The sequence below is a fragment of the Protobothrops mucrosquamatus genome, unplaced genomic scaffold (genome assembly GCF_001527695.2).
Source record: "Protobothrops mucrosquamatus isolate PMUCROS unplaced genomic scaffold, P.Mucros_1.0 scaffold78, whole genome shotgun sequence".
Taxonomy (NCBI): domain Eukaryota; kingdom Metazoa; phylum Chordata; class Lepidosauria; order Squamata; family Viperidae; genus Protobothrops; species Protobothrops mucrosquamatus.
In genome coordinates, this window is record NW_015386455.1 from 1,454,586 (window position 1) to 1,467,535 (window position 12,950).

A 12,950-nucleotide genomic window follows, 5' to 3' on the forward strand; every position below is an offset into this window, starting at 1 on the left:
TAGAATAGAGCTGGAAGGGACCTTGGAGGTCTTCTAGTCCAGCCCCCTGCTTGAGCAGGAAAACCTATACCATCTCAGACAGGTAAATGTCCAGTCTCTTCTTAAAAATCTCCAGTGATGGAGCGCCCACAATTTCTGGGGGTAAGCTGTTCCACTGGTTGATTGTCCTCACTGTCAGGAAGTTTCTCCTTAGTTCCAGGTTGCTTCTCTCTTTGATCAGTTTCCAACCATTATTTCTCGTCCTTCCCTCTGGTGCTCTGGAGAACAACCTGGTCCCCTCTGCCATGTGGCAGCCCCTCAGGTACTAGAACACTGCTATCATCTCTCCCCTATTTCTTCTTTTCTTTAGACTAGCCAAACCCAAGTCCCGTAGCCATTCTTCGTATGTTTTAGTCTCCAGGCCTTTGATCATCTTAGTTGCTCTTCTCTGAATTTTTTCCAAACTCTCAACATTTTTTTTGTGATAGGGTGACCAAAATTGGCTGCAGTATTCCAAGTGTGGTCTTACTAGGGTTTTATAAAGCGGTACTAATACTTCGCGTGATCTTGATTCTATGCCTCTGCTTATACAACCCAGGATTGTATTAGCTTTTTTGGTTGCTGTTGCACACTGCTGGCTCATAGTCAAGTGATCATCCACTAGGACTCCAAGGTCCCTCTCACGCTTACTGTTTTTAAGCCAGGTCTCTCCCAATCTGTATTTGTGCCTTTGGTTTTTCCTGCCTAAATATAAGACTTTGCTTTTCTCCACATTGAAACTCATTTTGTTGGATAGGGCCCATTGTTCAAGTTTGTCAAGATCTTTTTGGATCCTGATTTTATCTTCTGGGGTGTTGACTATTTTTGCTCATTTGGTGTCATCTGCAAATTTGATGAGCTCCCCTTCAATTCCCTCATCTAAGTCATTGATGAAGATATTGAAGAGTACTGGGTCTAAGACGGAACGTTGTGGTACCCCACTGCTTACTTCTCTCCATGTGGATGTAGTGCCATTGAGGACTACTCGTTGAGTACGGTTTGTCAGCCAGCTACAGATCCATCTGGTGGTGATGTTGTCTATTTCACCTTTTCCTAGCTTGCCAAGGAGTAGGTTGTGGTCTACCTTGTCAAATGCCTTACTGAAATCTAAGTATACTACGTCCACTGCATTTTGCTGGTCTACTAGTTTAGTCACTTTATCGAAGAATGAGATGAGATTGGTTTGGCATGACCTGTTTTTAACAAACCTATGCTACTAGTTATGACTTTGTTTGTTTCTAGTTGTTTGCAGATTTGTTTTTTTATTATCATTTCTAGGACCATCCCAGGTATTGAGGTTAAACTGATTGGTCTGTAGTTTCCTGGGTCCGTTTTTTTCCCTTTCTTGAAGATGGGGACTACATCAGCCCTTTTCCAATCTTCAGGTACTTCCCCAGTGATCCAGAATTTATGAAAGATTTGGTACAGCGGTTCTGAGATAACATTTGCCAGTTGCTTCAGAACTCTGGGATGTAGGCTGTCTCGTCCAGGTCATTTGTATTCGTCAAGGTTGGATAGGTGTTCCCTGACCATTTTCTTGCTTATTTTAATTTTTGTTTCTAGTATGTCTTTTGCAGTGGGTTTTTTTTTTTTTTGGTGTGTTGGGCTATAGTTTTTTTGTGTGTGTGAAGACTGACACAAAGTATGAGTTAAGTAGCTCTGCTTTCTCCCTGTTGCCTGTAATTTCCTTGCCATCTTCTCTCTTTAGTGGGCCTACAGTTTCATTGATTTTTTTTCTTGTTGTTAATATGTTGGAAGAAACTTTTTTATTGTCCTTGATTTCTGTTGCAAGTCTTTGTTCATTCTGAGCCTTTGCTTTCCTGACTTCATCTTTGCATGTTCTGGCTGTCTGATGATAATGGGCTTTAGTTATGTGCCCCTCTTTCCATTTTTTGTATTTGTCCTTTTTGCCTTTTATTTTGTTAGAGAGATCTTTGTGCAACCATGCTGGGTTTTTTTTTTTATTTCTTGTTTTTCTTTCTCAGTTGTATTGTGCTGATATGGGCTTTTGTGATCACATTTTTCAGGGTTTCCCACGCTTCCTGGGTTGTTTTCCCCTTTAGGATTTTCATCCATTGGATTTTTCCTAGGTTCTCTCTGAGTTTGTTAAAGTCAGCTCTTTTGAAATTTAGGACATTGGTTGGATTGTTTTATATTGCTAGTGTTTGCATTATAATAAATTCCAGTATGACGTGGTCACTTTCGCCCAAGGTTCCAGTAATTTCAATTACCTCTATGACTTCTTCTCTGTTTGTAAGGATTAAGTCCCGTATAGCTTTGCTAGTTCCCTCCTCCACCTTTTGGATGACAAAGTTGTTGGTTAGGTTGGTTAGGAATCTGTTTGATCTCCCACTCACTGCATAGTTTGTCTCCCAGTTGATATCTGCATAGTTGAAGTTTCCCATTAATACTGTGGTATGCTTCCTACATGCATTTGTTAACCAGTTGGTAAAGAGTTCGACTATTTCTTCTGATTGGTTGGATGGCCTGTAATATACACTTATGGCAATATCACTTTTTTCCTTTTATATTGACCCATATACATCCTGGATAGATTTTATCTTTGATCATGTGCATTTCTGAAGATATGTAGTGTTCTCTTACATATAGTGCAACTCCCCCTCCTCTTTTTGTAGACCTGTTTCTTTTGAACAATTTGTATCCATCCATCAGTCCATTCGATTCATGGGTTCATCCCACCATGGGAGTGTTTCCTGTATCTCCTGGTTGTTGTTTGAGTTTTTCTTTTTTTTCATCATTGGCTACCTCATTGTTTGCTTTGTTTTCTTGGGATTTGTGATTGGTTTTGGGTTCTAGAGATTTAGTTCTGGATTCAAGCCTGAGGCCTCACATATGTAAAGAAGTCCGTTTCATGGTTGTACTAATCAATGTTTTGGGTGCTTTGAGTCTTATGTTTTTGTAGATGTATGTGTTTTTACTCTTGCTTTAATTTGCAGACAGACAGACAGCATCCGGAAAGGCACATATCTTTAGGAAGACTCATCAAATCATGACTAGATTTCTGTAAGGAGCATTTCAAATTGCTGTGAGGTTCAGTGAATCTATGTTTCTTTAGTCATTCACTATTTTCCAATATGGCAGTGATTAGATTGTTGGACTAAGCCACTTACATAATGGTAGATACAATGTTTTGGCCCAAAGCACTTTACAGAATGCTAATATGATAAAAATAGAAGTATTTTAAGGAAGTTCCCAAGTTTCAGAAGCAAGCTAAAATCAGAAAAAGATTGATTACTTGTACAGTGTATATAGTTCTAAGTTTTCATTTTAAATTTAGCTGTCTCTTGACTAAACTCTAATTAATCCAGGTATTCTGATTTTGGGGTGCCAATATTTCTTCTGAATGGAAAAACCCAGTTAGGAAACAAGGTTTAATTTCCCCACCTTATAGAATGATGAAATCAAGTTCTGAGAAAATGTATCTGGAATTCTGAAGGCATTACCAGCATTTCATGAAAAAAAGAGAGACAAGATTCAGTCAGCTAGATTCAAGAACTGTAGAGCTGCAATACATGAAGATATATCAAGTTCATCTCTTGTTTTCAGCAGGCAGAATATCTATTAAACTGGATATACTGGAGAAGACCCAGTGGCATCTCTATCTATGAATGCCATTGGAGAAGATTTGTATGACTTATCTACATTTTCAAAAAAATTGTTTTAATGTAGACAAAATTTCAAAAAGAGTCCTGAGGTAAAATCTCATTCAAGCCCAACAGACTGCAAAACTTTACAAATTTTAGATAGATAGGCACACAGGCTCCAGAAAAAACTGAAGGACAGTTAGATATATTAATATTAATAGCCATATGTTGGAGCTTATTCTGGGTAATGGGATAAAGACAAACACATTTTGCATTTTCTGAGGAATGTATTAGCTTTTCTAAAACAATAATAAACATAAATGGCATTAACCATTCTAGGGGCATTAAACTATTTTGCACTCATTGCAGTGACTGCAAAGTCTGATCACCACAATGATCCCCACTCAGGTGGGAGGAAATTATTCAATCCATTCTTCATGCTTATGGTCTTAATTATGGAATGATTTTTTTATTAATAGACTGCCAACTTAATCCCACATTCTTTGCAAGTTACTACCAATTTTCTTGCCACCATCAACTTTTTTTGTACTTTTTCCTTTTCTATTATTTTCCTCTGTTTTTGTATCTGCTGTCTTGTATCTCTACTGATTCCTCTCCTCCCCTCTCCTCTCCTTCACAAAAAGTCCTGGATAGATACCATACTGACATATTGTGGTACCGTATGCCCATTACTGCACACATCACTGCAGTCCAGATAAGCTGTAGCTTCCAAGTAGTCTTTCAGAGCATCCACTATAGCTACATAAGACATTCTCTTTGGAAGAAAATCCTTTTGGCAACACAACCTTTGTATCCTGAAGGCAATTCCCTTGCACAAAATAGCAGAGCTGACTGTGAGTGTATCAAGGAACATTGCTTTGGAAGTGAAGATGAGTGAACCAACCTTTTATTACCTGTCTGTCTTCTAGTCAGAAAGAGAACAACAGAGACTACCTTGCCCATGCCCCAATAACTTTACCCTCAGCTGGGAAGGATCAATCAGCCAATGTGTGGCACTATCCCAGAGAAGCATTAGTTATCTTCAGCATGTGTAAAAGCACCTAGAGAAGATCTAAACATTTCATATTCTAACATGTACCCTCAGAGACGTTACAGAGACTTGGGGAATTGCACAAGGTTTTATAATATAAATTGAGAAGTTCTTGATACCATTTTTGTTCATATACTATGTTTCTTTTATTCACTACTAAAGTGGTTTAATCACAAGAAAGATATATAAATTATTTTGAAATAGAGTTATTTCCTTAAGAAATACAGGTAGAATAGATAAAATGATTATTTCACTGACTAAAATAATAATATGGTCCTTGATCTGTTAAATGAACATATCTCTGGTAAAATGTATATATTATCCAAACCTCATAGAGCATATTACCTTAGAATTTAAAGCTATTGAAAATAACATACTAATATACTATTATTTTCAATAGTATAAGAAAGTACAGCCATTTTGAAAGCTCACACTCTACTTAACCATGTAAAGAGTATAGCTGAGACACTCAGAGCACAATTGCCTGCGATTACTGGGGGACAGGGTATGTGTTTCATTTATCTACTCATTCTACACACATATATCATTCTTTATCCAGTTTCCACAATACTGTATTTTATGACTAGAATTTTAGTAGCAGATTTCAATTTAAAACTCAGATAAAACTGGAGAGAACCCCCCAAAATATGAGCAAAAATTCTGTGAGAATTTCGCATATATGAAATGTCAGCATTAATGAAAACGTTTCACTTCCATTCACCACATATATCCGTGGTGGCGAACCTATGGCACGCGTGCCACAGGTGGCATGCAGAGCCCTCTCTGTGGGCACGTGCACCGTTGCCCCAGTCCTAGGCTTTCGGCTGGGTTTTATAAAACCTTTTCGCTTTAGGCCTCCGCCGCCGTGTGCAAAAAAAGAGGTTCAATCAATTTCAACTTCTCGCAGGGAAAAAAAAGATCTCGCAAAGTTGGAATTGATTGATTGAACTTTTTAGTCCCATCCAATTTGCTGTTACCACCGCAGGCATGCCCACCCAATAGGCCACGCCCACCCAATGAGCCACACTCATCCAATGGGCCACACCCACCCAATGGGCCATGCCCACCCGGCACCTGACAAAGTGGGTTTTGGATTGCAGTTTGGGCACTCGGTCTCTAAAAGGTTCGCCATCACTGACATATATCATGTAACTTGCCAGGAACATCTGAAAGGGATCTTCCACCAATGATTACAGCATGCTGGAGATGTGGGGGGGGGGAGGTTTGTACATCATACTTAGCTAGAGTCATTTGTTGAGATAGAAATCAAATAAATAAATCAAATAAACAAAATAATTTAACCATGTTTTGATAAAACCACTGTTGGCTGAATCTGCATCACATACTAAGCCACGATTTCTGATTTACGTATTGTGTGAATTCAGACACAATGTTGTAATTATAAAGATAACTAGATCTCAAGCACTCTTAAGCTTTATAATTACAACACTGTGCCTGAATTCGCACAATATGTAAGTCAGAAGCAAACAAACTATGGCTTAGTATATGATGTAAACTCAGCCAACAGTGATTTTATCAAAACATGGTTAAACTATTTATTTTGTTTATTTGATTTCTATAGCCGCCCATTTCAACAAGTGACTCTAGTTAAGTATGATGTACAAACTGAGTCTCTGAGCACAGACACAGCTCTTGCAGAATCGGAGTAAAATGTTTCCACCTAGTGGCTGTGTTTCAACTGAAACCAAGCTTTCAATCACTCTTCAAAGACATATAACATAGAAAATTTATAATATAACTCTATTTGATATGCTTTTGAGAGGCAATTGCTATATAGTTATAAATACATGTAGCTATTATAGCAGTAATCCTAAATCTCATCAATTGGCCAGGGCATTTCTGTTCAGGAAAGGCCACAACTGCATATCAGCTCTATTTCAAAAAAGCTACCTAAGTTTCTAATAACAACATTTTCCAAAAGCACTTCCAAAGTATGAATCCAATCATTTAGGAGTCTATAATCTCCATATATAAATAATCTCCCTACCTAAATAGACCAATTAGTGAGAGCAGGGAATACATAATCTTCAGATGCTTTAGACTTCTTGTCCAAAGCACCTGAAAGCAGGACAAGAAATAACATAGAAACTTATCAAGGAAAGACCCAACGTAGAATTAAGGAGAAATTTCCTGACAGTGAGAACAATCAGTCAATCTGTAAAATGGGTTGTGGGTGCTCCCTCACTGGAGGCTTTTAAGAAGAGATTGGACAACCATTCGATTAAAATGATTAAATGATTAAAATATAGGATTTTAATATAGGATCTCATGCTTGAGCAAGGGGTTTCCTAGAAGACCTCCAAAATTCCTTCCAACTCTGTTATTCTGTTACTTATTAGGTACAGATCCAAAACTGATCAAAACACAAGCATAACATTAACTTGTGGAATCAGGCGGTTAAGTAGAAACAGAAACATCAGAACATCATGCTTTGCTTTTCTCAATTTAAAGAATCCAGTGAGAAAAATACCTTGGTTCTACAATCTATAACATGATGCTCCAAAGTGCCAATGGTTCTTGGGGTTCAGAAGGCTCTTAACCCTGTCTGATTTTTAAAAATCTATTTAATTTTAAAATGAGAAGTTGGCATGCTGTATAACATAGAGCAGCTCTCCAGTGTAGTCTTTATTTCTGAGAATGTCTTTGAAAGAATACCCGCCTACCCAGAAAAAAAGAAAGAAAGCCTATCATAGTTCAGCCATTACTCAGTTCCAAGTATGGATAATTGCTTGTAATCAGGGCTTTTTTTCTCACAGAACGCCCAGAACGGAGTTCCGGCACCTTTTTTGGATGAAACCTTGTAGGGTAGGCAAGGCGGGTTGTATGACGTGTGTGAGTTCCGGCACCTTTTTTTTTTTTTTTTTTACAAAAAAAGCGCTGCTTGTAACTATTGCTTATTCTAATCTCCAAGTAAAGTCTTATTTCTAGTTTCACAATCCCTTTTCCAGTCACTCGGAATTCTCCTCTCTCATAACAAACAATGTACAGTACCTTTACCCAACGGGATACTTCTAGCTATTACAAAGATAATGGTGTGTGTGGTGGGATAATCCAAATATTTCAAAGTTTCTTGTCCACATTTATGGGTTTTATTGGCAACCCTAATGGTTTCATTTCAAAGATTCTATTTCTATTGCTGTCTTTCTATTTCGTGTAAAAGAGTCATGATTTAATGCTCCAGATGTTTTACAAACATTTAATGTGCTTCTGAAAGTTCTTAAACTTCTTCCTATTTGCCAAACTGACATGGATGATTCTCTAAGGATCCAATGGTAACTGAGATATTGATTTGCTATCATTACTATAGATTAGGCACCAAAGCATTTCTGTGAGGACACATTTCACCAAATGTCACTATTCTTCAGTGACACAGTTTGCTGGAAGAACAAGGTATCTGTGTTATCCAGCCAGAATGGATGCTTATGATCATGTGGGTTAACTGCTCAAGTAATGTCTGTAATCCAAACTCCTAGACTTCATCAGAGATGCCACCAACATCAGTTAAACTTTCACCAAAGCCCTCAGAGGGATCATGAGGGATCATGAGCCCTGATCATTTTATAACTATGATCTGCAAAAAAAAAAAGATTCCCCAATGATAAAAAAACAACTGCAATAATTATTTATTAGCTTTTAAGTTAACGTTTTTCTGCTTAGCAAAGAATAATTAACAGTTAGAAATAAGTATATGATATTCTAGAATCCTCAATTTTAGCATAAAGAGCAAAAGCCACTTCATATGTTAATTGTTCCTCTCAATGGAACTAATTTATGTGAAATAAAATGCACAAATATTGCCACAACTAAAATGTGACACTTTGCTACTATTTACAATACGTATCCCCTTCCTGAGTGAACTTTATTTCCTACCATAAGACAATTTTATACTTGAAAAAAATAGTAAATGAAATGGCATTGTCCAGACAAGGTCAATACTGAGAATTCCCAAGGGCAATAGTGGAGAGAGTTACACTGCACAATCCTATACACATTACTTGGAAGTAAATCCAAGGCAAGTTTAATGATGTTTATATCCAAGGAAAATATGAATAAGATCAGAACATCTATGACCAAATAATGTCATTAATGTCAATGCAATAGAACCAGTTTTCATTGGGCTGTGCTCATCAAATGGCCAGAGATTCCAGAGACATGTCTGATCTTCAACTAGTGGATTAAGATCTTCACTAGTCTTAAGAGAAGACTGCCATAAAACACACGAGAAAACAAAGTTTGAGCTGTAGATAAAACTAAAACTATAGTGGCAGAAAATTATATTTTTTTGGTTTTGATACAATCAATGATTGTGCTGTTACCTAAATTATTTGTAAATTAGGACACACATTATCAATATTGAAGATGATTAAAAGTTTGCATTCTTTGCTAGTAATCAAGGTAAGGCCACAACACTACATCATCAATATTGATGATAAGGCATCTAACAATAGTCAACATCTTGGGTTATACCGAAATTCTATTTGCTGCGCAATGTATCGGCCTTTGAAATGTCTTTTAGGAGGCAATCCACTCCAGAGAAATTCTACTGCGCCAGGAGGAAATAGCCATGAAGCATTTTTTTAAAATATTAAAAGAAATAACATCAACTAATTTGCTAACTGGACAGAATTAATTCCACCCTCTTCATTTTGCTTTCCTCCAACTAGGCTGCACTGGTGGCCCAATCCAAGTTTCAGCACCATTGTAAGACTCTCCTAATTCTCACTCTGGACTTGCTCCTCGGCCTTGAGCAGGGAGCTCCCAGAATCACTGCAATTAACTCATTACATAGGATCAGCAACTCATTACATAGGATCAGCAACTCATTACATAGGATCAGCAACTCATTACATAGGATCGGCTTGCTATCCGGCACCTGTCAAAAGTCTCCCTTCCGGTTTATGCTAAAAATGCTCCCGTGCCAAAGAAGACAGTTTGTGCTGGGAGCAAGAGGTTGCATTTTTCTACACAACTTCTGCACTCCTAGTACAGCCTGCTGCTCTTGCTTGAACTGAGGACTTCCGAACTGCTCCATTTTCCCCTTCCAATCCCCCCCCTCTCCCACAGAATCCCCAGTTAAAATCATGCCCTTGCTGTCTCTTATCGTTTAAACAACAACAACAAATACAATATCAATGCTTCTCTTTGCTGCTGAGGACAAGAAATGAAGTGCTGTTTCTTTAATCGGCAAAAGCATGCAATTAAGAGCATACCTTTAATTTAGTGTTGGGATAGCTCACTTGCACCCTGGCAGTTGTCTTATTGGAGAGGGCAGCCTGCCTCAGATCCTCTAGAACTGAAATTATATCATCCAGCACGCATTTCTTATCCTGATTTGTCAACACACACAGATGGGAAAAAGTATAATTATAGCCTTTGTGGTTCACCTTCATTTCCAGCACGGCTCGGTGGATCTGCAGCAGCCCTTCAGCCTGGTGCAAAATATTGCCCCCGGGTTTGGCGAGGAGGATCACCCGGCCATACCTCCCCGGGGTGTGCAAGTCCGAATAGAGATGGCTTTTGGAGCGGTCGAGGGGGAAAAGGCTGTTGGCCAAGCTCCTCTCGATCTTGGCCAAGCTGTGACTCGGGGCCACTAGGAGCTCCAGGTCCATTTCAGGCTGGAAGCGGTTGAGGACACTGAAGCCGAAGATGATGGTCAGGACTGCGGGCACGGTGAGGAAGAAGACCGGGTGCCGGCTGACGAACAAGCCCAGCTGGTGGCAGAACGACCGGAGCCCTCTGTGGATCACCTGCCGCAGCATCCTCCTCCTCCTCCTCCTCCTCCTCCCGAGCCAGCTTGCGGATGCTCCCGGCCGTCTTCTTCGAAAGCACGGGGGACATCGGGAGCTAAGTGGCCTGACGAGCCCTGCTGCCTGCCTCGGACTTTCGCGCTCGCTCGCTCGCTCGCTCGCCCGCTGGCTCTTCCTTCCTCCCCCTCTACTACCCGGTTAAAACACTGCAGCAAGTTGCAGCAAGATGACCAAATATTGATCAATGGAGGGGGGGGAGGTGCGCGCGTGCTGGGCTACGGGGTGAAGGGGAGCAGAGGAGGGGGTTCCCTCGGGCTTCCCTCTCCCCCCTCCCTTCTCAGCCGTTCAGTCCCGCTTCACTCGCGGTCCTCCGGAGGCAGCTCCGGGCTGCTGCTGCTGCTGCGGCGGCGGCGGCGGCGGCGCCAAGGCCCCCTTGTCCTCGCCCCCTGCTCCTTCCTGGCGCGCTCGTGCAAAGCCCTCCGAAGCGAGGTGGGCGGCGGCATTTCAGGACTGCCGCGGAGCTCTCGGCTGCTTTGAAGTTTAAGCGCCGGGCGAGCCGGCGAGGCTCCTGGAAGGAGGAGGAGGAGGAGGAGGAGGAGGAGGAGGGCTTGGGCTGCGCCTGACCCTGCCTTTCCCTTAAAGAGGAGGCGCGGGAACCCCCTGCCTACCTGAGGATAGCCCGGCCTCTTTGGCTGCCGGGCGGACGCGAAACAACCGGCCAGGAAGGCGGGAACGGGAAAGAAAGATGAGGCTGCGGCGTAACCCCGCCGGCTCATTGTCTCTCGCGCCCGCCCTTCCTCTGGCAGGAGCCATGCAGCGCCCAAGAGCTGCGGCTCGGCTTCGGGAAGGCGCCGCCGCCGCCGCCCCCTTCCTTTCTCTCCTGCTTTCCCGCCAGGATCGGGCCTGTGGATAGCTGAGCGGGTGTCCCCTTCTAGCCGCGCCTTTTGGCCCCGGAAAGAGGTTTAGGCGACGGAGCCGGGGAAGAGAAGAGAGGAAGCGGTAAGAAGGTTCAGCCGCTCTCGCCTAAGCTTCGGGCTTGACTACTGTAAGGAGCTGAGGGTGGGACTGCCCTTGATCCCGTGCTGAAATGCTCTTGCTTCTTGCCTTCAGGCGCTGGGTACGTGGCCGACGATCTTCCAGGAGAACTGGCTGCCCAGAGGCTTCCAGGTTCAAGGCAGAGTGCTCCTTACTGAGCCAAGAGCTCTCCTGTCTCAGCTACCTGCCCACCTCGTGCCAGCTGCTGGTCCATCAAAAGATCTGCTCAGGAATCCATCTTCAAAGGCTTTTTTTTAAAAGCAGCTTTGCACCAATGCCCCGAGATGGACATTCCACACACAACAAAAACATGCACATAATCAGACACTAAAATGCAAAATACATCTTTTTTTCTGGGACTGCAATTTTGTTTGCTTTTTTTTTTTTGGGCTGCCATTCTATTCTTTGGATGTTTCAGTTTGGAACATTTGTTTTCTAATTTTTTACTATAAGCTATTTCAAAAATTTCAAGACAGCTAATAAAGAACTTTTTATAGCAGTAACATCCTGAGTAAGTCAGAATCAGATACACTCACACATTCCTACCATCATATCAGGTCTATGCCCAAAACCTGTCATGCTGTTTACCAATACATTTACATTTCACAAGCTTAATACCTTTTAAAAATAATTTATAATCCAAATGGCTATACAGCATATCAGAGATTCTCCACCCGCCAGATGTCTGTGTTCATAATTAGTTTCAATACCCTTTAGTTTTAGTATGAGCTTTCCTTTCGACAAGAAATATCTTCAGAGTAACCCATTGCTATCCATTGCATTCCCAGATGTCACAGGTGTTAGAGTTGATTTTTGAAAAAAAGGGAATTCTCGAGCAAATTCTAGCTGGAGCTGTATTTAAATTCCTAACTTTCTAAAACCTGATATTGTTGGATTTAAATATTTAGGAAAGAATTTAAATTACAATATTTATCATACTTTATTTATTTGTTAAATGTATATGCCGCCCATCTCCCTTTCCAAAGCAACTCTGAGCAGCATACCATAAATTATAAATATAGCACCATTAAAATAAAAGAACTCAAATAAAAAAAATCTATCTATGATTGGTATGGCACGGAATCTCTATCATTCTACCAGCCATCTCCAGCATGAAGCACCCTCATTGGGTCCCTAAGCCAACCAGCAGAACCAAGTTTTACACTAAGGTTACATTAAAAGATGTTTTGACCAAGATGTTCCCATAAGCCTTAGGCAGTAGGTAAGCCTATCTTGGTTTACAGAGAACAATTATATCTTGATTGCAAAAACCTGGATTTTGCAATCTGGATTAGATGGCAATAAAGATATAGAAAATGTTGCTTCCACTCAATAGCTGTCTGAAATTTTGTAATCCAGATATGGGAGCCATATGACAGCTTCTTAATCTAAAATAGCTATCATTAGCAATAACAGATAAAGGCATAACATTGCATTCTGCATCAAATTCAATTGCTAAATCTTTTCCTATAC

At 40.7% G+C, this 12,950-nt stretch overlaps 1 protein-coding gene across 2 annotated transcripts in view; it reads right to left on the minus strand.

The window, feature by feature from the left end:
* PTCHD4 (patched domain containing 4) overlaps positions 1-10,469 on the minus strand; it is a 59,246-nt gene extending 48,777 nt beyond the window's left edge. The window contains exon 1 of one of the 2 annotated variants that reach the window (XM_015812354.2): positions 10,080-10,469. In XM_015812354.2, coding sequence (XP_015667840.1) covers positions 10,080-10,454 — 375 coding nt within the window. In that variant the 5' untranslated portion in view covers positions 10,455-10,469. Of the gene's footprint in view, positions 1-9,905 lie in introns of both variants that reach the window. The other variant, XM_015812353.1, reaches the window with a different exon arrangement.
* Positions 10,470-12,950: the final 2,481 nt, after the last annotated feature.